Source organism: Gymnodraco acuticeps, unplaced genomic scaffold (assembly GCF_902827175.1).
Source record: "Gymnodraco acuticeps unplaced genomic scaffold, fGymAcu1.1, whole genome shotgun sequence".
NCBI classification, from domain to species: Eukaryota; Metazoa; Chordata; class Actinopteri; order Perciformes; family Bathydraconidae; genus Gymnodraco; species Gymnodraco acuticeps.
In genome coordinates, this window is record NW_022991444.1 from 1,404,136 (window position 1) to 1,430,559 (window position 26,424).

Genomic DNA, 26,424 nt, shown 5'->3' on the forward strand with positions numbered 1-26,424 from the left:
CACCCACCCTTTAAGTAGCTTGTGCTACGTCGCAGCGTCATTCAAAATAAGCACCTCTTCTAGCTTCGCCTTAGCAAGAAGGGCCGTCTGGTGAGACATCTCACTTCATGTTACTCTGAGAACTGGGGTTACGTAAGTAACCTATAGTTCTCATTCATAACACTCCGTTCGATGTCTCACTATGGGATATTGAAACTCCCGTATTGCTAGACATGCTTATCTCGAAAATCACCAAAAACAACCAGAACTTAACAGGTAGAACCCTGTCTCAACACGGGGCCCAGCACTGCACGGGCCACACTTGGAGCAGAGACATCTAGCCTGTAAAAGCGGACAAAAGTGAGTGGTGAGGACCAGCTCGCTGCTGCACAAATGTCTTGGATGGAAACACCCTTGAACAAAGCCCAGGATGTAGCCAGTCCACGAGTAGAATGAGCACGCAGGCCCGTTGGTGCCTGCAAACCCTGACTCGTATAAGCCAGAGCAATCGCTTCCACAATCCAGTGGGAGAGCCGTTGCCATGTAACGGGCTTGCCCTTATGAGGGTTAGCCCAGGATACAAAGAGTTGGTCATTGCATCTAAACTCTTTTGACCTGTCCATATAGGTGCGTAAAGCACGGACTGGGCACAGCAAATTCGGCCGCTGTTCCTCAGAGGAACACAGTGGCGGAGGAAATGCCTCAATGCCAATGGGGGTACATGAGCCAACCACCTTAGGTACAAAGGCAGGGTTGGGCTTCAGCAACACTCTTGTTTGCCCCGGGGCAAACTGAGTGCATGAAGGATTTACAGAGAGCGCATGAATGTCACTGATTCGCTTGGCAGATGCCAGAGCCAGTAACAACACTGTCTTCAGTGACAGGTGTTTCATGTCAGCTTCTTCAAGGGGTTCAAATGGAAGTCGAGTGAGCCCATCTAAAACCACTGCCAAGTCCCATAAGGGCACCAGTGACCTGGAAACAGGGAGGAGCCTGCGAGCCCCCTTCATAAAACGACAGACCAAGGGATGTTGGCTAGCCGTCTTTCCCTCAAAGCCCACATGCAGCAATAGCAGCCAGGTACGCTTTGATCGTAGAGAAAGCTCTGTGTTTATCAATCAGGTCCTGTAGAAATGATAGAATCACCCCGACAGGACATTGAAAAGAGATGTGTCCTTTTTGAAGGCACCACTCCTCAAATACCCTCCACTTACAGTCATAGAGGGACCTGGTGGAGGAAGCTCTTGCACTCTGAATAGTGTTTATCACCTTCTGAGGGAGTCCCACTGTATATAGGTTATACCACTCACGGGCCAGGCCCATAGTGCCAAGCGCTCTGGGTGTGGGTGAAAAATCATCCCCCCCGCCTGAGACAGTATGTCCCTGCGTAGCGGGAGCTGCCACGGCTGCCCGCACAGCAGCTGATATATCTCCGCCAGCCAGTACATTGTAGGCCAGTGTGGAGCTATTAGGATCAGTGTGTGGCGTTGTTCTCTCACTCTGGCCAGAGTTGGGGGTATCAGAGCCAGGGGTGGGAACGCGTACAGAAGGACCGGAGGCCAAGCGTGCGCGAGCGCGTCCACGCCTAACGGTACGTTTAAATCGCGCATTGAAAAGAACAGCTGACATTGAGCGTTTTCTTTTGATACGAACAGATCCACCGCGGCTCGGCCGTAACGCACCCACAGCTGACTCACAATTATTGGATGTAGAGTCCAGTTTGCATATAGTGGTGCACCTCTGGACAGCAGATCTGCCCCGAGGTTCATCACTCCTGGTACGTGCGTCGCTCTCAGAGAGAGGAGACGTCCGCAGCTCCATAAGATCAGTTTGCGTGCCAGCATGTGTAACTGGAGAGAACGCAAACCCCCTTGGCGGTTTATATACGATATTGTGGTCGTGTTGTCTGTCCTCACGAGGACATGATGTCCTCTGAGAAAAGGCAGAAAGCGTTTCAGGGTGAGGAACACCGCTAAAAGCTCCAGATAATTTATGTGTTACCGTTGGAGGTCTCTGCTCCAGAGACCCCTCACAGGTCGACCTTCGTATATACCCCCCCAGCCCGTCAGACATGCGTCTGTGGTGACCACCTTCCGCGATAGGTCAGCACCCATAAGCACGCCCCGTACTAGAAAAGTCGGGTGCAGCCAGTGGCGCAGTGCCATTACGCATTTCATAGTGACCATCACTCTCCGCGCGCCATGACGCACGGGGTCCAGTCTGATGGTAGCCACCCAGCGCTGAAATTCCCTCATGTGTAAGCGTCCCAGTCGTACCACCAGGATGGCTGACGCCATGAGCCCCAGTAACCGCAGACATGATCTGAAGAGAACATATTTCCGTGGCTGGAAATGAGCGAGGCAAGCCCTGAAGGCTTTCACTCTCTCTGCTGACAAGCGGGCTGTAAAGGAATTCAAGCGTAGGCCCAGGAAGAGTACAGTCTGGGCTGGGGACAACATGCTCTTTTCTGTGTTTATTACGAAACCCAGGTCGAGCAGGTGTTTTACGAGGACATTCCTCTGCGTAATAGCCTCTTGCTCCGACTGTGCGAGAAGGAGCCAATCGTCCAGATAAGTTGCCAGGCGAATACCCTGTTGTCTTAACGGGGCTATCGCGGCTTGCGTACATCGTAAAAACACTCGTGGGCTGAGAGACAGACCGAAGGGAAGTACTCTGTACTCGTAACAGACACCCTGAAAGGCGAACCTCAGATATTTCCTGTGTGGATAATATACTGGGATGTGGAAATACGCGTCTTTCAGGTCGACTGATGTGAACCAATCGTTTTGGCGAACGAGACGCAACAGAGATGTGTGTGAGCATTTTTAATTTGTATCTTTTGAGATATTTGTTCAGAGCCCTCAAATCTAGTATAGGCCGAATCCCATTCCCTCCCCGTTTGGGAACGAGGAAATACTTGGAATAAAAGCCGCTCTGACTCTGTTTGGAGGGTATTATAGATATAGCCTTCTTGTCTAGTAGCGAGAGGATCTCTTGCTCTAGAATATGGGCCGACTCTCCCCGGGCTTGCGAATGCAGAATGCTCAAAAAGTGAGGGTGGGTGACAGCGAATTGGAGTCTGTAACCCCGTGTTATTGTCTTGAAAACCCAAGCAGAATCTGTGAGCATCCTCCACTTTTCGCTTCTCAAAGCGAGTGGAGATGTCACATCTCTGTCGTCTGCCCTCTGTGTCTTTATTTGTTGTGTTATGGGGCCCTCTAGTGTCTAAACACGATGGTACCCCAGGTTGACAACCCCGGTCGACACTGCGCATGCGCGTGGCGGTGATGCCTTCACAGCCCCGTCCATCGTCCGCCTTCTGAGAGAGGTAGCAGCCACTCTTAGAAGGGGGGTAGACGTCAGACTGTTTATTGTTTTTATTGTTTTCTTTTCATTTTTATTGACTGCGCCCTTGGCTTTAAGCCTGGAAACGACAGTGGAAAATGATTTATTAAAAGACAATATTGATGACATGTGTTTGTGTGACTTAAACGAGCAGCGGAGCTTGCTGTCATTGATGTTAAGTCCATTTCCCTCATGGCGTGAACTTGAGGATGACGTTCTGACATCACTCAAGGCGGCGGGAAGATGGGGGCATGGTTGCACCCCGGAAACACATGAGCATCTAACACTGGAACGTGTTCTGGAGCTGGAGAACAGGGAACTTCCAGCTCTTTTATCGAGGAGAGGAGGCTGTCAGGCCGCCCTCTTCTTCTTCTTCGTCTGGTGGCTGAAAGTCTGGGCCGGCTGTGCATGAGCGGCTGCTGCCGGAACCGGAGACTTTCTTGGCCAGCCCGTCCTCGCCTCGTGTCTGGGCTGGAGACCCAGGGCGGGCTGTGGCCTCTGCTGTTTCGGGATCTTGAAACGGGCAGGACGTGAGGCAGCCTGAGCGAAGGACTGCCGCGGGGCCATTGAAGGCGGCGGCTGGACCCTTCGGGGAAGACAAAGCTGGAGAGCCTCATCCTCCTTCTTTTTGGACTCACACCGCTGCTGCATCGAAGCTAGAGCGGAGCCAAATATGCCCTCGGGAACAATAGGCATGTCCAAGATGTCCTCTTTTTCCCGGTCTGGAAGGTTCGTCAGGGTAAGCCACCTGGCTCTCTCCTGTACCACCATTATCCCCAGTGCTTTGCCCGTGGCTTGGACTGCACAGCGCTGCACACGGAGACAAATGTCCGTGATCGCTGCGATTTCATCCCACACGGCAGGCTCAGGTTTGACCGTCATGTCCTCGCAGAGCTCCGCCTGGTAGGCGGTCAGCAGCTAGGAGACATTGAGCGCCCTGGCGGACAAAGCTGCGGCCTTATAGGCTCGTTCGTCATGGCTGCCACCAGCGGCTCCATGGGCGGCATGCGGAGCAGGCCGAGCTTTTCCATGCCGTCACAGTCCAAAGAGGAGGCACCCTGGATTGGGGCCTTGTTGCTGAAAGGGCGGTCTCTCCACGAGACCGACACCTCGTCCAGCATCTCTGGAAAGACTGGGAGAAGCTGCCTCATCCTCGCTGCTTGGGGCAAGTTCTTCCCCTCATAGCGAGATCTGGAGGTCTCCTTGGCCACTTCAGGCCAGGGGATGTCCAGCCTGGACGCAGCGCGTTGGCACACGGCCTGCAAGTCCATACAGAGTTGGTCGCCGTGTGCACAGACAGGGTTAACGTCAGTATGAGCAACAGAATTGTGCCAAAACTCCGCCAACTGGCTGCAGTGGGAGACTCCCCTGTGCACATTCTGTGCCCGGCGCACACACTGGAGAACTGCGCAAAATCAGCTGATCACAACCTGCACGCTCTGTGGTCAAGCTGCTGCAGTTTTATTTACAACAAAGTGGAGTAAAACACACAGTTGCAAACTTACTCAGGGTGTTAATGGAAGAGTTTGAAATACGACAGAGGTGGAAGAAGTACTCAGATCTTGTGTAGGAATAATACTCTGTTACAGTAAAAGTCCTGCATTCAAAATGTTACTCAAGTAACATTTGAAAAGTATTATCAAAATATAGTTAAAGTAGCAACAGTAAAAGTAGTCATTGTGCAGATTGGTCCATTTCAGAATAATATATATGATATGTTTTATAATGATTGATCATTAAAGTGTTCTCAAAGCTGCTAAAGGTGCAGCTAGTTTGAATGACTTTGTATACTGCAGGGTAGCTTGTGGATTTACTCCAGGTGGAACTAAAGTCTGATTTAACACTTGATTATATTTCACATCATGAAATACGCTGTCTGGTACTCATCTGAGTAATTCATAACTAAAAACGTGATGTGCACCCCTGCTTATAGCATTGGAATCTCAGCTTTCATATGATATCTAGTTTGTGCAGATTGCATGAAGTATAAAATATTGCTACCGTGAGTTATGTGCTAAGTGCGTTAGCACTCTTTCGCTTAGTGCTAATTCAGACGCTTGGCGTTAGAGATGTGTTTTGTTTAGGTAAAAATGGTTCATAACGTCAGTTAGCTGAGTTTCTTCCTGTTAAGTGGGTATGACGCATTAATAGGTTGTTAAATGTTAAGAAGCCCTGAGACACAGTTCCATGAATATTGTTTCATCGGGTTTAACAGATTAATCAATCAATCAATGTTTATTTATATAGCCCAATATCACAAATGTTACATTTGTCTCAGTGGACTTCACAGTTTGTACAGAATATCAGTATGACAATACGACACCCTCTGTCCTTAGACCCTCACATCGTACAAGGAAAAACTTCCGGAGAAAACCCACAGTTTAAAGGGAAAAATGGGAGAAACCTCAGGGAGAGCAACAGAGGAGGGATCCCTCTCCCAGGACGGACAGACGTGCAATAGATGCCGTGTGTAAATTGAAAACATAATACATTTACAACATAGGTTAACATTAACATTTTCCTGATGAGTTTATCGTCTCAATCACTATTTTGAGTATCCTTTTCCGTTTTGAAAATGATGGTCCCATTCAGAACGAAACAGACTATGAAGCAGTGTATGCTTTAGGGCGTGGCCACTTTGTGATCAGGATATAGGCGTAGCAATGAAAATCCTTCCCATGCTACACCATCTCATCTGAATATGGTCACTTCTTGTGAGGCTTCAAAACATAGCAACAAATCATTGAATGACAAATCATGGGATGATATGACTGAGTATGTCCACATTTTGTATACATTTTATGGAGCAAACACCTGACAACATCATCCCGATGACAACAGCGAGATGTTATTGGCTACTCAGCGCCCATATTTCCATAGCTTTGGATAATTAAACGGACACATAAAGGTTTTTTTTTTTTCTATGTGTGCTTTTCCTCCATGGTAACAAAGAGAGAGTGCTGTTTACACACTTTTCTCTCATTATTCTATTGCTTTGACTCTGTTCTAGGGACTGGACAGTGTTTGGACAGCTGCTTGCCTGGCATCACCCTCTGCCAGCTGTGTTACATGGCCGCTGCCCTGTTCCAGTACAAGTGTACTCCAACCACAGCAAACTGGATGGTGATGGAGTGGGTGGGTGGCTCAGGTGCATGTGGTAGGCTGTAATGTAATATAGTTTGGTCAGGGGATTTGACGTTGCTCTCTAAAACCGTGTGGGCTTTACTCTTGGAAATTGTATTTTTCTTGTTTTATTTTTATCTGGCTCGGTATGTCTTGGCTTATTCCAGTTTTCACTTTTCTCACAGTAAATAAACGGAATCTACACAGACAAGACGTTTCATAAACACTTCTTGTGTTTGATGAATCCTTGATTTGGCTACCCTTCCTTACTCCAAGTCTTTCCTGCACACTAAACATACAAATAGCTGCTTTGCTAATTTAACAACCTCATGTTGGCTATGCTAATTACTGACACCCTATTTATATTCTACAGGTTTTTTCATAGTATTTTTTTCATTCTATATTTGTTTATTTGACATATTCTTATATATATTTTTTCGTATATGGTTTTCTTTGAAAATTAGCTTTCAACTTTAATCACTACACCAATCCACCAAAGTGAATTCCTTGTATGTAAAAAACCTTAAAGGTCACCTATTATGCAAAATCCACTTTGTCATGTATTGTATACATCACCATGTGTCCCCTCTGTGGAAAGAGACTCTGAAAGTTTCAGGAAAAAAAATTCTCTCTCTTTTTGTCCTGATCCATTTATATTAAAAACCTGTCTGAAAATGAGCTGATCAGATTTTGGCTACTTTATGAGGTCATCAATATTTGTTGGCTTGTGTTACCATTAGCCAATCACCAACCAAGGTAACCCCCCCACCCACCTTATCACCTGAATCTCCTCCTAGAGCACCATTGTGTTCTTTTTAACCAAATATCTCTCATACCTCATTCACACCAACGGTGTTTCAGGGCCGGTTCGGAGCTGGAGCTTGAAAAGCACCGGGTTTTCCTGTTCACACCGCAGCGGAGCAGCCTCTTAGCTCCGGAATCCGGTTCGTTTCAAGCACCAAAAAATTGTCCGGCTAGAGCAAAAGCACCACATACGTCACGCTTACGTCGAGGCGGGGGCAGGGGCGGGATCAACTCCTGAACAACAACAAAAAGCCCACGTTGTATCCAGTTTGTAGACAACGATGGAGAAACTTAACAAGCAGCAGTGGTCCACTGAAGAGACCTACTGGGAATCTGGTCTTCCGAAGAGGTTCAGAGGAAGCTGGAGCACAATCGGCCATTGTTGTTGTTGTCGGTGTCAGCTGTGAGGGGTTTCCGCCCGGTTTGGCTTTATGAAGCAGGCACGCAAACGGTTACGTCATGACGCAAACGATGACGCAATGACGCAGCACCAGTCGGACTCTGGGCAGTGTGAAAAGAGCCGGAGCTAAACCGAAGAACCGGTTCTGAACCTGAAAAGCTCTAGCACGGAGCTTGAACCGGAGTTGCGTTGGTGTGAATGAGGTATCAGAGGGGCGTGGGGAGTGGCTCCTTATTTTCGTCTAAAGTAACAGACACAGAATCAGCACTTTTGAAACAGGGCTGAAACAGAGAGGTTTATGGGATGCTACAATGCATGATCTGTTTGGTATTTCGAGCCAAACACTTCAGAGACATGTTTTGTATATATCTCAGACCTATAATAAAGTAATGAAAAACTATTTATTTTAGATATAAGCTTTACAGTCTCAAGAACACCAAACAACATGTAGATTCAGTCAAAAGTATGCCCTCATTCTCATGTGTGAACGTGTGCAATAATCTTGTGAAGTTTATGTGTGTTTGTGTAAGCATGAATGAGTATGCCCACGGGGCCCACAGTAAGTTTAAAAAAGCACAGTTACTGTCGGCTAAACCGCAGTGGTGATGTGGGCTGAGAGATAAACACGTAGATGAGGTTGGCAACATTCTTCCTGTTTCAGACACAATCAAGACCACTTTATAGTCCAACCACAGGCAATCATGGTCAGACAGCGATAAACCACTCTGGTACTGAATGCTGGATAAGGTCTCATAAGGATTGACAACAATACAAGCTGCTTTACTCTGGTTCATGTAAGTGGACTGGTTGGTTAGTCTCCACTGGTGAACAACTTTGTTTTATACAGCTGACAACCGTTGGTGACCTAGGGGGTTTAAGGTGCTAACCATGAACTGCAACATCCCCAGTTTGCATCCGGAATCATTCCCAATTACATTTTATTTCCTGTCACCTCTCTATTTTAGCTTTCCAATAATAATAATAATAATAGATTTATTTTGTTAGCGCTTTTACAGGTGCTCAAAGACGCTTTCCAGATATAGTGAAAATAAAAGAAATAAAGGTCAAATGCCATATCTTGCAATGTTAACAAAAGTGATAAGTATGTGTATCCGCTCTTCAATTCAGATCCACTTGAAGTTGAATGTTCTTCCTTGGCCCATGCTTCACCCTTCCAACAAGTGTCATGAAATTCAGGCCAGTTGGTTTTGCGCAAACATACTGACAAAAAACCCCATACTGCATTATATTCATATCCTCATTGGCAGAGGTTATACTGTAAGTGCTTCTTTGCCAAATGCAACATGATATGTTAGCACATTGGTTAGTGTGACCAATTACTTTCCCAAAGAAACTGCAGGTTTGAAGTACACTTCACAAAAATATTTGTTAAGGCAGAGACTTATGAGATTCTAAAATAGTAATGATCTCAGTGAGGTTTAACCTGTTAAGCCCCAAGCCTGTTTTTCAGGTCTCAGGCTCGAAAATGACATTCCCAGAACAAATGACTATATCTTCACTTCTAAAGAGGTAAATTAATAATCTTTTTTCTCAAAGCAATGATAAACCTGTGAGTGGTTTTTATTTTAAAGTAAATTCAGATTGAACATAGTAAAAAAATGTAAATTATAGTTTCCGTCCAAAGAAAAACCATTACTTATAGTGAAAACCACCCTTGAATGATGGGATAGTAGACTAAGGTTGCGTTCACACCAGCCTTTTATAGTCCGGTTGAATGGAACCCTGGTGCGTTTAGCCGCTTGGTGCGGTTAATTTGGGTCGGTGTGAAAACAGCCGAGACCTCTTAAGTGAACTAAACAACCGGACTCTGGTCCGCTAAAATAGGTGGTCTCGGAGCGCTTGCTTGCGAACTCTGGAGCGGTTCATTGCTGGTGTGAACGCAGTCCGCACCAAAACATAGGAAGCGTAGTATTTACGTGTCACAAGAACGCGGATATCTTCAAAATCTTTAGCGAAAGAGTCTTTCAAGACATCCGCGGTTGTTAATTGAAAGAGTGAAGCAGAATTAAGTGTTGAACACCTGTCGTTGGTGAAACGCCCCTCCTTACTGCAGAACGTCTCTCATGATGTTATAATGTTTTTTAACGGACGTTGTCTGATTATATAATCATATGCGCGGGCCGCTAGTGTCTGTTGATCTCCAGATTAACAGCAGCATGAGAATAACCTGCCGAAAGTGCCGATGCTCCATGGCGGAGGCTCCGATAGAAATTGCCGGGATTTGCGTTTTTACCCCCTTAATGTCTGACCAATGGTTGAACAGCATTTCCGTGCACATGACTTGTGTTTAAAGTTTATAGTCCGTTTGAGTTTTGCCCATGTGAACGCAAACCGAACCTTCTGAAAAATGAAACAATGTAACAAACTGCCATCTGGTGCGCACCAGAAAACGGACTATTAGGTGTGAATGCACCCTAAAAGCTTTAGAAATCCAAACTATAATATATAATAAGTACCTGTATCAAGATTAGGGTTGGGTATCGTTTGAATTTCCACGATTCTGATTCCGATTCTACTTTTCGATTCCGGTTCTTAACGGTTCTCAATTCCGATTCTTTGAGGGGCAGGGTAAAAAAAATTATACATGCTTCTTCCACCAAAAAAATTACATTTATTCGAGAAACTTTTACACAGGTTAGTTTACAGTAATATTCACATTAATCAGTCTGTTTATATTCACTGCTATTTAACTGTAACCTGAGAACCACTGAAGCTACAACAGTGCAACAGTCCAACTTTTAAAGCAGAGGTGGGGAACCTACGGCCCCCGGGCCGTAAACGGCCCGCGAGACCTTTTGCAAAACCAAGAACCAAAAAATAAAGAAATCTAGACTGCAAAAAAATTAAACAAGCGAGTGCCTGTTTTTCCTGGCCAAGGTCAGGGTCCTTAAACACATCACGAGCCTAACGTGTCATCACGTGGTATATGTCTCGTCTGACAGGGATGCAGTTCTGACGGAGAGCACCAGAACGCCGCTCCGCCACTTCCACAAATTGCAGTACCCATAAGGAGCCGTACACATGCCGCAGTTTTTGCATGGCTGTGTTTTTAGTTGAAAGCCCAGTGGTCTGTTCATCTGTCATACTGATCATAAAGTCAATAACTGTGCTGTTATTAGCATCTGGTTAGCTAGCTATGCTAACGAATATAAGAAGCTTTTTCTACAACCAGTGAGGTAAAGGCACATCTTTATATGATCATTATAGTTGTAAAAAATAAGAGAATAAAGTAAACAGGTATAAAATACTATATGACAGTAAAAAAAGTTGTTATTAATAAACAAGAATACAGTTTGAAAGGGGAGTGATTTGTAAAATATCCATAAAGAAAAAGAAAATCTGCTTACAGTTCTGTTTCATATGGGTGTTGAGAGATGTATCCATAGATCTCTTAATGTTGCTCTCAAAGTGCACCAGATTGATGCTTTTAACTTCAACATTTAAAAAAAAAAATCTTCCTGGGGGAGAACACCCCCCTAGAGGAGGTTAGGTCCCCACTTAAATCATGTTCACATGGATAGGAAACTAAATACATTTGCACACATCTTGTGTCCATGTATTTCTGTTTGGGTGGTCAGGCCACAACCGTGCACGTGCATGCATGAGTCATGGTAAAATATCTGGATTAAGAGGTTGCGTTTTTTTTGCATAGCATGAAAGAAAGGCCGAATGAATGGGCTGTGATTTTAGTATTTTTAAGCAGAGGTCAATAATTTGTACGGCCCTCGGAGGATGTTGGAAAAATTGAAATGGCCCTTGAGAGGAAAAAGGTTCCCCACCCCTGTTTTAAAGGAACCCCCCCCCCCCTTTTAAAAACAGTTCTTGTTGAGAAAAACAAGCATACCGGGAAGAAATGTTTGAACATTTTGAAGTAAAATGCTTCAATCTGGTGCACTTTAAGCAGAATTACTAGAGACTAGATCTAGGGGGTACAACTCTAAACACCCATATGAAAAAGATCGGTTTACATTTGAATAATTAAATAAGTATGTGAACATAACCAATAACCTACCATAGCCAATAACAAATACATGTCACTTATTTTATTTTTGTTGTTCATTCAGATCTTATTTTACTATTTTATTTATGCATATTTTTTTATCTCTCCAGTTTAAAACGATATGTCTGGTTTACTGTACTATAGTATACATTGGAATGATTTCAAACCTGTTTTATCCGGTTTTATCCCAATAATTATAAAGGAGTGCCTTGTAAATATGTGTTTACATAAATTGTGACCAAAACATTTGAGACCCACTGAGATAACTTAGACTAAAGTGAACTATCTAAACACTCAAGAGTCCTTTACCTCACTGAGCTGTAGTTATCAGCCACTCAGTCTGACTGGACTGGAGAGGACTCTCTCTCCACATCATTGTAGAAACATCTTCTTCTTCCGTTAGAGCAGCTAGCACCAGATGCTAATAACAACAGCGCCCTACCTTTCTCCCTCGCTCGCTCCCACGCTCACTCGCACTTTGGCTGTGAGCTGTGAGCTGCGGGTGCCAGATAAGCCAACATCCCCCATTTTCATCACTTACAGCGCCCATCATACAGGGCAAATGAAAAGTGTAACCGGGATGAAAAGGGTGTTACATTTACTTAATTATGAATGTTGTTACATCAAGGCCGAAAATTAGGATGAGCACCAACGGTCAAAACATTTGTTTTCCCTCCCAGAGCTGTCAGCGCAGCGCCTCCCAGATCTGGCGCCCTAGGCGAACATCTATAACGCCAGTGCGACGGGCCGGCCCTGGTCTCAGGTTACGCTGTAGGAAGTGTAGGTACAACGCTACATTTCCCGCCCGCCGCAGTCATACAGTAGGCTACGGAGAGCGGCGAGAAACATTTCCTCAGGCATCGAAAAGCGGAACCGAAATTCACATTTCTAAATGATGCCGTTGGAATCGAAATGTTGGAACCGGTTCCGAACCGGAACCGGTTCTCGGTACCCAACCCTAATCAAGATTGATGCAAAACAAGTTAAATTTAACCTTTTTAGAGAGGTTTAGAAACAAAAAACACTTCTGGGGTCATTTGCCATATCTCTGGAACCCATCGGTCGATTTTGGTGATTGACACCACTTTTGAACCATTAGAGCCAATATAATCGAGGGGAAGTTCCTAAAATCCATCTAAACATTACCATTGGTGAAGAGAGTGATGCGCAGCCGGCATGCCCAAAACCGGATGCTGGGTTACAGCTCTCATACACTAATTAACTTTCAGCAGCATTTTTATTAGGGATGCTCCGATCGCAAATGTTGGGGCCAATCGTCGGAATCAGTATCGGCCGATACCGATCGCCGATCCGATCGAGTGGGCGGGCCTATGGGGATCTTCCATTTAAAGTGATGTTTAAAACTCAGTTAATGGGGCTCATTCACTGGCGCTTCCACAAACAACAACCAACATAATTGAATCTGGGTGTGATCCTAGATAACAACCTGTCCTTCACTGCAAACATCGCTGCTACAACCCGTTGCTGCAGATACACGCTTTACAACATCAGGAAGATATGTCCCCAGCTGACACAGAAAGCGACGCAGGTTCTGGTCCAGGCGATCGTCATCTCACGCCTAGACTACTGCAACTCCCTCCTGGCTGGTCTACCTGCATGTGCCATCCGACCTCGGCAGCTCACCCAGAATGCAGCGGCTCGTCTGGTCTTCAACCTTCCTACATTTTCCCACACCACTCCGCTCCTCCGCTCCCTTCACTGGCTTCCGGTAACTGCTAGAATCCACTTCAAGACACTGGTACTTGCTTACCATGCTGCGAATGGATCTGGCCCTTCGTACATCCAGGACATGGTTAAACTGTACACCCCAGCGCATGCACTACGCTCTGCATCAGCCAAACGACTCGCTGCACCCTCGCTGCGAGGGGGACCCAAGTTCCCATCAGCAAAAACACGTGGGTTTGCTATCCTGGCTCCAAGATGGTGGAATGAGCTCCCCATTGACATCAGGACAGCAGATAGCTTGCACATCTTCCTGCCAGACTAGTGAAGCCATTTTGGCGAGCTGGTTTTGCCGCGCAAAGAGAAAAGTGTCATGTATTTTACGTCATCATTTTACGTCATGTGATCGGCTCTCGCGATCGGCATTTTTAGAGAGCACCGATCGATCGGCAGAGAGTGAGTATCAGCCGATATCGATCGGCGGCCGATCGATCGGAGCATCCCTAGTTTTTATGCATTTTAATGCCATTGAACAAACTTTTGATCAGAAAAAAGCAAAAGTAAGACGTATTTGCCGTTTTGGCTCCGTAAAGCGGAATCTCAGCTGTCATATGATATCTTGTTTGTGCAGATCCAATGAAGTATAACATATTTCTACCGTGAGTTAGCACTCTTTCGCTTAGTGCTAATTCAGACGCTTGGCGTTAGAGTTGTGTTTTGTCTCACTCAGCCTTATCTTTTCTCAGCCGCGCTAATCTGCAGAGTTTTGCCGGCACACACACTCACTCAGTCTTATCTTTTCTCAGGCTGTGAGTGTGCATCCAGACCCCACGCAGTATTCTCATCTGTTTGTCATTACTGGTGTCATTTTCTGGTTGCTAACAAACGCCATTGTAACACATAATCACTCATGTTCCGCTGTAACTAGGGATGCTCCGATCAGGGTTTTTGGGGCCGATCGCCGATCACTGGAATTAGTATCGGCCAATCCGATTATAGGGTGCGTGGGGTCTATGGCGATCTTCCATTTAAGGCGAGACACGGCAGGCAAAAACATCGTTTTTCAAGCACTGGTGAATTTTGAGATGTTGTGCTATTTTGATTCCATAACATGTTTTCTTTCAGGCTTTTGGAAGGAAAACGTACAAAATACACATTTAGGTGTTTATTTTACTATAGTTTGTCTATTTGTGTCTGTAGATTTCTCCTAAATTCACCAAAAGTTAGCATTCTAACGTAACATAAAGTACCATGACCGCTGTTTGCACCATGTCAACAGAGCTATAGAAAGCTCCCTCTCTCCTGCACAATCTCATCGGATCCAAATATGGTAATTTCCTTTGTATCAGCAACCAATCGTGAAAGTACAAAGGGGTCTTAAACCAAGAAACAAAATCTCATTGGCTGGTGTCAATTTCTGACAACGTGATTCGTTCAGATGTGTCACTTGGTGTGCTAAAACACTTCCTGGTTAGCTTTTCGCTAAAAATTTAAATCTCAAAATGGCAAAAGAACAGCGAAAAAAACGTTCACAGAGAAGACGACAACAATTGTCACTTACACGAAGCAAGGTTATACAAAAAACAAATGACCCCGAACATGAAATACCTTCACGGAGTGCGTCGATGCGCAAGCTGTCATCCAAAGAACAGGAGGGTTTAGCTAGCGCCTCACTGCAATCTTTAAAGGTTGTTTTCTCAAAATGAGTTTTTTCTCATATTCTGAGTCAGAAATGTCCACTTCAGTAGCACTTACATACACCAAACCTTCCAGTTTTATTCCTATCAATATTCTGAAGGTTTTTACTGAAGGGTTTGTTCATAACATTTTATATCTAAAAGCATGGCGAAAATTGCGGGCGGGGGCTATGGGGCTTAACAGGTTAAAGAGTATTCTTTACCTTGGAAGCAGTCAGTCCATTAAGTAGAACAAACTTTAGGAGGAGAAGTCTTAAAGGTCCATAACAACTACCAAGTGAACTTTTGAGAGAGAGTCAATTGTATTTATTTCATATACATGGTTGAGTGTCAATACTGGCAAATTAACTGTTATTGCTAGGGATGCGCCGATCGATCGGTCACCGATCGAGATCGGCCACCGATCGAGATTGGCCGATAGTCACTCTCTACCGATCGATCGGTGCTCTCTAAACATGCCGATCGCGAGAGCCGATCGCGAGAGCCGATCGCGAGAGCCGATCGCATGACGTAAAATACATGACACTTTTCTCTGTGTGCGGCAAAACAAGCTCGCCAAAATGGCTTCACCGGTCTGGCATTATTTTAAGGTGTCCAAAAAAGACAGTAAAATAGCGGTATGCAACGTGTGTGGGAAGCAGAAATCCTGCAGCTCCGCCCGCCGGACCGGTAAGCGGAGCGAAACACACAAGAGTTAGACCTAACACACTTAGCTATGTTATCTACCTCTGGAACAAGCTAAACTAGTCATTATAAATATGTATTCTTCACTGTCGGGTCACTCATTACTGGATCAGTGAGCTGCATGAGATACTGACAGGCTGTCAGGAGAGGGAGAGAGGGGGAGAGAGAGAGGGAGAGAGGAAAAGAGAGCGCTTCCGCTCATTTCTCCCGTGTTATTATCCAAAGTTAATGTAAACTTGAATAATGTACATCATTTGAATGTAATAATTAAGTTGATCGTTGTTTGTGGAAGCTCCAGTGAATGAGCCCCATTAACTGAGTTTTAAACATCACTTTAAATGGAAGATTTAAAGTGATGTTTAAATCTTCCATTTAGGCCCCGCCTACTCGATCGGATCGGCGATCGGTATCGGCCGATATTGATTCTGATGATCGTCGATCGGCCCCGAAATTGGCGATCGGAGCATCCCTAGTTATTGCTCTTGGTATGAACTTTCGGTTCATAATATTCTGCTCAGCAGCTATAACCATTTTGGTTTTTGTGCCATTTTGTAGTTTCAATCATTAATACCTACAGCTAAAAGTATGAAGTTAGCAAGTTAGTTATTTCTGAACTCTATAAGGATTTAAAGAAAACACCTCTTTGAATTAAATAGTAGGCATTGATAAAAGCTTCAGCTAGCTGTTCAGATGGAAAACATATTTTCCCTGAAGTTTCGTAACGCATAAATATGTATTACAGGAGAAAAAAAGGGCAACTGTTAAACAACATTGCTGCAACAATAGTAAGTATTAAGCTCAGTTTTATTTCAAGTTAGTTCAACAAGCCTGTTTCGTCATAAAGGCAATATGGAACTAACATGTCTGCTTTACTTTCTCCTTTGTTAAAATAGGTACATTTAAACACTCTCAAGAGCAAAAGCATGGTTAAGTATTTAACATTAACATCATATGTAATAATAGTTAGAAAGAAGACAAGTCCCCTGCAGAACAATTAAAGGGTTCAGGAAATGTGGTCCTGTATCATGGGGAAACTACTGCATGGTCACCTTAAAAACGAGCAAATCTGTAGAAACACTGCACATGGCTCAACCTGGGAGTCCAGCAAAGCAAACCTCAGTAAAGGCGGTTTACAACAGAAAACAGCTGGTAGAGTGTATATGCAGTAAAAAACAACCTGTGATGCTAAGCCTGATCCCCATGATAGTAATTACCTTCACCACTGTAATGGATAAAAAACATCTTCCCCTGGTACAACATGTGTTATTCAGCATTCAGTAGGCTGATACTGGTTGGATCATTCAACAACATAAACACTTTCAAAATAAAAGCACAATTGTTAGCAAAAAAACTAATCTATTTAATTCCCTGATACTGTAAATGCACAACCATTACTGACAAATACTGATGGACAAACCCTCACAAGCATACAGTACATGTGACCACTAAGCTACAGTACAAAGCCTCCACCAGCTGGGACCTGCCTGTATTTCCACTGAAGTGACACAACCTGTAAACAGCTACCTGAGACCTCAGGAAGAGAAACTACACACACAAACTCACGTGTAGACGTGTGTCCCAGCAGACAGTCCGTGGAAACAGACAGCCTTCCCCTTTCCTCTTGCTGTCATCATATACACCCCTCCTGTATCCCAGAACCTCCCCTACAACTTCTGTTACGCACAAGAAACCCTTTTTCTAATATTTTGAGCTTTCTGGCAGAATAGGGACCAGGGGTTTTCTGGAGTCAAATAAATGCTTTCTAACAAGAAATCCCCCCCCCCCCCCCCCCCATTTTGGCTGTACGTCTGCCAGCCATCACTGAACAGAAGCTGGGTTGAACGTGGGAGGGGTTGGACACAAGAGATGCACACACGGGCGTTGATTTATGGATACAAATACACAGAAACCATTCCTGCTCCTGGAAACTCGCGTGCTGCTTCCCTCTTCTTCCTCTCTAAAAATAGTCTTGATATTTAGACAATGATGGGCATTGTGTGGGAGTGGGGTACACAGGACCGTGACCTCAGCTTCAGCTGCAGATGGTCAACGAGGACACACATCGAAAGAAGCCTCAAGGGGGAAACTCTTCGTTCTGATTTTGTCATTAGAAGAACTCCGTGACTCATAATGGAACTTTGTCTCAGATCTTTAGATCATTGCTTTCAAGCCTGGCACAGTCATTTAGCTTTACGTCACTTCTGCTCTCAAAATGTAGATACCAAAATACCTATTCTTGGAGATCTGCATGATTAATATACTGTTCACAATAGCAATGCACCATTCCAAAGTTCTGTGCTATTATAACGTACTGCAAGTGAGCTCACAAAAGACAGTCCAGAATAGATTGATGTAGCAGAACTGGACATATCTTCTTAGCGCATGCATTACCCACAATTAAAATCTTCTGCAAACAGTTTTGAGGAAGATTCAGGAGTATTAATCTAGTTTTTCCTTTAGCTAAAACCTCAGATCTTTTCTATTTTCGAACTGGCAAAGACAAGCATAGACGGTTGTCCCATTGACAATCAACACATGGGAAAATACACAGAATTGACCCTTAGTTTCAATTAAAATCCCCTGACTCCTTTTTTTTACAGAAATATTTATTTATCCATCAGAAATGGATAACAAGCCAAGCAACAAGTCTGTTATGTCAGCTTGTCGAAGTATGTTACACTCCAACACACACAGTCTTTCAGTGGTGAGTGTTTTCTGTTATACCTAAATCCCACCCTCCATTGAGAGTGTTTCTCATGGGTCTGGGTTCCTGCATCATTTTTTGGCATCAAGGCCAGCGTTTGTGTTAATAAACGTGTCAATTCATTTGTGTGTGAGTGTGCACGTGTGTGTCAGAAGGGTGGGACAGGCAGTGGAAGGAACAGAGACTGCCTGTTCCCGAGGTGAGGTCAGCATGATGCACTTCCGTTTGCTAGGACTCCTGCTGTTAACACAAACACACAGTGATGTTTCTAGGGGGTGAAAATGCAATATAAACTAGTGTGATATTCAAATCGCGGTAACGGCGATATTTGGTCAAATATGTGAAAATATCTCATGGATGTTTTTTAAGGCCTAGCCCACAAACATAATCCACTTAAAAAAACACCATTATCTTTTATTATATTTCTAATTGATAATGCTAATGTTTAAAAAAAATGGTCATTCCCTCTTAGCCTTACCATACTTGCCTAAGCCATACACCTTAATCTTAGACTTAAACTTAGTCTTGATCCTAAAATGTAATGGTTTAAGGAGCATTTTCTCCCCAAAAGGAAGGGGACCATCACCATCCCCCTGCAGTTGTTGATATTTACTGGCAAAATGTACCATCTGTTTTGCCTCAAACAGTTACTCAATGTTCTATGAAGTGGCCTCGGTAAGTGGATCACATCATCCAGGGGGATGAAGTGATGGTTAAGCATGTTAGTTAGAACCAGATATGTTCAGGTTGAAGCCTCAGACCATGACAGATCTTTTTCAAGGAAACCTGTTACTGCTCCCTCTGGTCATTGGCATCCATTCTGTTTTATAGCTCTAGGACTTTCCAGGCAGGAGTGAATGGCTGCTACTGTAGATGTCAGTGTTACTGCATCTGGCACTAGGGAATGTGAGCCAGGCTCTGTTTCAGTGTCGTGGGCCTGGCAGTGAACAGGGGGCGTCCCGAGTAAACACAGCCATCATGGACCATCAAACCTCTCAGTTACACCCAATCATTACAAATGTGGAATACCTACTGTACACTGAGTACAACAACAGTACTGTACTGCTTAGAGAGCATCTCCAGTGGAGAACATCACTGACTTTCTGGAAGGCAACACTGACCACACTAACACACCATTTTTTGTCCTTATACTGAAAGACAATATTCCCACAAATTACCTTACATGGCCAATGAAAAAGATTCTTCCACAAACATGCAACTGTCCAAAAAATATTATTTTTCACCAATAGCGGAGGTTTTGACAATTCTGTGCAACCACAGCCTCCCTGTTTTATTTCTCCAACTACCTTCTTGAAAAGATTGGTGATGGGATATTTGTGAAAAACCTCTTGATATCAAAGTCTTTCATGATGTTTTCATGTTTTTGTAGGTTTTACTTCTGACAATAATTGGTGGGTTTTCTTTTGGGCATGCATTTCCTCCAAGACCTGCCAACTGTTTGCTAGGGCCGGCAGTAAACAGTTCGTATTTCATATTTGGTCAAACCTCTATTGTGACGTATTGTAAGGTAAGCTATATATTACTACTTTTGGAACAGAGCCTTATTCGATATATCTAAACCGAATATGCTATTTACATGACCCGTATCAAATTTGGAATACTGTCCTCTTTTGGAATAATAGATTATTAGTGTGCATGTTTTTTGTTTGTTTTTAGCCAGGTTTTCCCAGACAAAAATGTTTTAGAATTACAATCTCTTTTTCCTATCTGATCAAAACGTCAGCTTACCGTCGCCTATCTTTTTCACATAGGAGAAAAACTGCTAATGACCACTGTTATTAGCAAAGGAGAGGTTGGAGAGGTTGGACAATGTTATCTTGTTGTTAATGCACAGCTTTTTTTCCTCATGTCCCAAAGCAGGATAGGAGCTCTGACAAGGGACCATGATATGGAGCCAACACTACTGTAATGGTCAGATGTATGAACCACGCAATGGCTATTAATCACAATCTCACAATCTCACAATCTCACACACACACACACACACACACACACACACACACACACACACACACACACACACACACACACACACACACACACACACACACACACACACACACACACACACACACACACACACACACACACACACACACACACACACACACACACACACACACACACACACACACACACACACACACACACACATTTTGTAACTGTTTGGAAAAATATCTGCCCCAATATATTTTCTCCAGTCTTCTTAAAGAGTGGTCCAACACCAAGTTTGATCATGCATACTTGGCATATTTCTAATTACAGCAACACACACACACACACACACACACACACACACACACACACACACACACACACACACACACACACACACACACACGCGCGCGCGCGCACACGCACACGCACGCATCACGCACACACACACATGCACATGCACACACCAAAGCTTGTCATCACAATCTGACAAAGGCTGGGAGCAACAAATGGTTTGTGGTGTAGCTCATGCCTAATCTTCTTAACGGCACTAGCTTTTGACCAAATTGCAATTCATTGCATCATCACATAATGTCTTCATCTGACAACAGAAGTATTAATCTGCGAGTGATGGGTAAAACAAATTAGCTAAAGCCAAGTGAGTGACAGCTTTTGTCCTTGAATTTGGACTATTTAGCCTTTGACCTAGAAAGAAATGTAAAGGAAATAGAAACCACCCCTAACTCATCGACACATTTTTACTAAATCATACTGAATTTAATAAAACATGTTCCAAATACTGTATATTTATACTTATGAATACGTTTAAACATGGTTTATGTAATACTCGTATTGTAAAACACTACCCTCGTGAGAAACATGCTCCCCCTCTCTAACATGACTTGGCGACATTAACAGTAGCTGACGCAGTAACAGTGGGGGGGCTGCTTAGTGCATCATATGACTCTATTCAGAACATTTTATGTCACTTTTAATGAAGTGCTAGAAACTTCTCACAGAACAAGCCCCTCTTTTAGTCGCATAACTACAGTGTTAAACATCATTATTAAGTCTGTAAAAGTTGGGCAATGACTCATAAGAAAACTTAACTCATACAGGCAATAGGTAGCATGCTTTTTAAGTTATGCCGCCCCTGCACAGCCATCACATGAAAACTCAGCATCATATGTGCACAAATTCTTAATCCAAACTGCAAAAACGGATTTAAGTAACCGCAAAATACTCTTTCCAGGCAAAAGAGGTTGGAGTCTTACCTTGTTCATTTTCCCGCTAATCATATTCCCTGGTTTAAAGGCTGCCTCTCATTCTCAGAGAACACCATCAGTAACATGTCCTGCCACTGAGGTAATTTATTTTCTTTGCCCCGTTCCACCCTCCGTACAGGGGCTGCGAGGGGCGGGGCCACATGGAGGCTGGAAGCATGTGTGGACTATTACTGGATTACACTCCCCTGATTGGTCGGTTTCTGGAGGGGAGCGTAGAGATACTCAGTTGTGATTGGATGAATTAAACGCTCTAATATCCCCAGGAATAAAGCATAGACTGTATTGTATATATAAAGGAATAATTCAATTCAATTCAACACCTTTATTTATCCAGGTAAAATCCCATTGAGATCAATGATCTCTTTTTCAAGGGAGACCTGCAGCAGTAGGTTCCACAAGAAGACATACAAACATAAACAACAGAACAACAAAAGGACATCATACAGCAAAATGTACAGGGATTACAATTTACATATCTATCCACATGTACAGGTACCAACAGCATCTGATTTTGTAGCATCCAACCGAGCTTTAAAAACATGTAGTGGTACTAGCTTGGTAATTTTCCATTCTTTTTGCAGACTGTTCCATGTTAGTGGAGCTGCACATCTAAAAGCTTTCTTCCCTAAGACAGTCCTAGCACTTGGCACATTTAATAAAACCACAGCATGCGATCTCAGGCAATAAGTACTTTAAATTCGCCGAGAGATCAGGGAGCAGATATAAGATGGTAGTTTATCCAACATGGCTTAAAGTCAGATTGTGCTATAAAACGTTTCATAGCTTTTTTTAAATCAGATATTATTTACTTTACAGCTTCTGAAATACATTTGTGATGGGATTGTGTAATGTTAGGGTCTTTAGAGTAGTTGGACATTGGTTTAAATGTAAAAATCTGTAATTAGATAACCACAGAATCAGTTCTGTCATTCATAACAAGATCAAAATGATGGTATAGTGCAGGGGTGGGGAACCTCCGGCCTCCATGCCGTGGCGTATACGGTCCGCGAGACCATTTGATACGGCCCTTGAGGAAATGTATAAACACACGCAAAAAAAAAAAAATTAAAGAAATCTAGACCGCAAAATAATTAAACAAGGAGTGCCTGTTTTTCCTGGCCAAGGTCAAGGTCCTTGACACAACACGAGCCTAACGTGTCATCACGTGGTATTATGTCTCGTCTGACAGGAGTGTAGTTCTGCCGGAGAGCACCGGAACGCTGCTCCGGCACTTCACAAATTGCAGTAGCCTACCCATAAGGAGCTTTACACATGCCGCAGTTTTTGCGTGGCTGTGTCTTTAGTTGAAAACCCAGTGGCATCTGTTCATCTGTCATACAGTCAATAACTTTGTTGTTATTAGCATCTGGTTAGCTAGCTATGCTAACAAATATGAAGCTTTTTCTACAATCAAAGGCACATCTTTATATGATCAATATAGTTGTAAAAAATAAGAGAATAAAGGTGAAAAACTGGTATAAAATACTATATGATAGTAAAAAAAAGTTGTTATTAATAAACAAGAATACAGTTTAAAAGGGGAGTGATTTGTAAAATATCCATAAAGAAAAAGAAATCTGCTTACAGTTCTGTTTCTGGGTGTTGAGCAGTTGCGTAACAAGGTTGTGATTGGCCCAGTTGCAAATATTGTTTTGGGCCCCCCCCACCTCCCATCGCCCCAAACATAAGCGCATGCTGATACGTTCACACACGCACGGACACACACAACCACTTAGAAGCCACATGTAGGCTATCAACAACAGCCTACCCTGGCCTCATACCACCACAGCCTGACAACGGCGCAGCGAACTAATCACACAATCACTTCAGAATTAATCGAGATTTCGAGGACGATGTATGACAAAAAAAACAGTCTAATTTTGTAAGTTTAGCCGTTACATCTCCTTGTTCTCTCTTGTCCTTTCTCTTTGAGAGCCGCTCTTGTGCTTTGGTTTGCTGTACATGATATGCAGGCTATTTCAATTTTGTATGCTGCCGAACTTGCTGCTGCCAGACAAATTACAAATTAATTTAGGTTGCTTGGTTACTTTGAAGACTGCATGAACCGGCCAATGCCATTGGGGCCCCGAAATAAAAAAAATTGCCTGGCTCTGGGCCCCGGTGCGTTGCACCGGCTGCACCGTCAATAGTTACGCCACTGGTGTTGAGAGATGTATCCATAGATCTCTTAATGTTGCTCTCAAACTGCACCAGATTGAAGCTTTTAACTTCAACATTTAAAAAAAAATCTTCCCGGGGGAGCGTGCCCCCGGACCCCCCTAGAGGAGATTAGGTCAACCCCCCACTTAAATCATGCTCACATGGGATATTAAATACATTTGCACACATCTTGTGTCCATATCTTTCTGTTTGGGTGGTCATGCCACAACCGTGCACATGCATGCGAGTCATGGTAAAATATCTGGATTAAGAGGTTGCTTTTCCTTTGCAAAGCATGAAAGAAAGGCCAAATGAATGGGCTGTGATTTTAGTTTTTTTAAGCAGAGGTTGAGTTCAATCATTTGTAAGGCCCTCGGAGGATGTTGAAAAATTGAGATGGCCCTTGAGAGGAAAAAGGTTCCCCACCCCTGGTATAGTGGGTGGATCTGGGTGTGACTTTGTTAAAAAATAGTAGAAGAGGCGTAAAATCTTAGCATGTAAACAAACACACACACACACACACACACACACACACACACACACACACACACACACACACACACACACAAATTAAGGCGTATTTAATTATGGGCCCCATTTGCAGAGGGTGGCTCTGGGCCTCCTTCTCTCCTCCTCAATATACTGTACGTCAGTAAGTACCTAATTAACAGACATGTGTGTAATTAAATATCGTATGAAATGAATGTTGACTAAACAGAAAGTATTTAAATGCTCAACTCTTTTTCTTCTTTCTTCTACCCTTCTTTTCTTCTCCTTTTTTTCTACATGTTTTCATTTGTGTTGATTTTAAAGTATGATATCATAAATATAATGAGGGGATATTTTTATTGTGATTTTTTCAACGTTTTTTGTCTTTTTTTCAGATCTTACAGCTTTAGTTACTAAGCAGATTCAGATTAACAATACCAAATCCAACAATAAATAAATATTGATAGTTCAATAAAGCTTGTTTTTTCGTGGGTGGGGATTGACAAGCTACTGTACCCAGCATTATTATAAGTAATATATAAAATAAATATTAATTTAATTTAATTTTGATGTTTATATGTTTGTACACTTACAGTCTTGTTGTTTTTCTACACCACCTTACACCTCAACCTACACCACCTTTTTGCTGTTTTTACCGAAGTAAAAGAAGTGTGCACTTATCCCATCACAGCAAATATCAGACTATATTATTCTTAAAAATAATATATATTTCTCCATGTACCCCACTGCTAACTGCTAAAGTATCATCTGCGTTTACAAGTACCTTATTTGGAAATCACTGCTCAAAAGTTGCTCTCTTGGGTCGTCATGTGTGGTCGGTACCCATGTTCAATATACCCCCAACCCACTCAAACAGATGTGCCTTTTTTAACATCTGCATTAACACTGCTGCTGAGTAGCGACCGACTACTGTGTTAGTAGCAGCGCCTAGTGGTGAAATAAAAGCAATGCACCAAGTAAAATATCACTTAAAAATTCCTCAATACAGAGATTAACTCACCTTTTGGTACAGTGAATGTTGCTGAAGTGTTGGAAATTACATGAAGAAAGCATTTTTTGCATGTTTTTAAGAGCTCTACAATCGTAACAAGCAAAAACATTCCTGACATCAAACATGGCGATATACATCTCTGACCCCTTGCCCAGCAATCTGCACATGCTTATGGTTGTGATTATATGTATATGCCCATGTGTGCACACTGCACAGAGGTTCATTCCTTTCCAGTTGCCCTTCTTACATCGTTAGCCAGTATTATTCCCCAGCCTCAGACTCCTAATGCATCGAGCATTATTTCTGTCTGCAGCCTTAAATCTCTTAGTCACTTCCATATGTGTTAGATTGGCATCCAGGTACAGTATATCCCCGCCAATCAGTGTGAAACTTCTTCAGTAAACGCTCCAAACAACACGTGCAGTAATGCACTCCATTCCTTTCTCTCATAACCCAAGAATTCCCGGCTTTGACTGAGAAAAAAGTTGATGGATTGGTTCTTGGGGAGTTTAATTGTTTGTGGAATGTTCAGCTCCCTTTCTTGTGGATTGGGTACAAGAGTAAGGGGGGTATAGATGGATTAAGAGGTGGAGAACAAAGTAGTAAGGTGGGGAGAAAGGTAATTGGGAGGTGCAGGGAGACCACATGCAATACAAGACGTAATACTGAGGGACCCTGAGAGACAGGAAGCTGGTCTTGGGATTGGAATGAGGGGTTGAGTAAAGTGGGGGAGGGTTGTGTTGGAAGGGATGGAGAAAAAGGGGGCACGCTTTTGCAAACATATGGCATGAATTCTGAGACAATTTTTCTTTGTACCTACAAAAACTCTGAATGACCTCACCCAATGCAAGGTGTTTGGGATTGGTATACTTCTTGAAATATTGCACGAATTCCAGGTGTTCTAGTCCTAGTTAGAGATTGGAGGAGGTGGAAGGACTTGGATCATGCTTGGAGGTAAATGAGAAAGAGGGGGACAGAGTTGCAACCAGGGCCAAGAGGAAATGAGGGGAAGAGGAGGAGGAGGCTAGAAAAGGGGTCTGAGTTGCTTGACGAAGGATTGTGTAAGACAGCAGTACGCCAA

General features: G+C 43.5%; 1 protein-coding gene across 8 annotated transcripts in view; it reads right to left on the reverse strand.

Annotated features, from left to right (window-relative positions):
• tns2a (tensin 2a) overlaps positions 1-26,424 on the reverse strand; it is an 83,642-nt gene that overhangs the window by 46,777 nt on the left and 10,441 nt on the right. For 3 of the 8 annotated variants that reach the window (XM_034196463.1, XM_034196462.1, XM_034196461.1), the window contains exon 1: positions 21,671-21,967. The exons of the other annotated variants lie outside the window; for them this stretch is intronic. In XM_034196463.1, coding sequence (XP_034052354.1) covers positions 21,671-21,694 — 24 coding nt within the window. In that variant the 5' untranslated portion in view covers positions 21,695-21,967. Of the gene's footprint in view, positions 1-21,670; positions 21,968-26,424 lie in introns of those variants that run through there. 8 annotated transcript variants of the gene reach the window in all.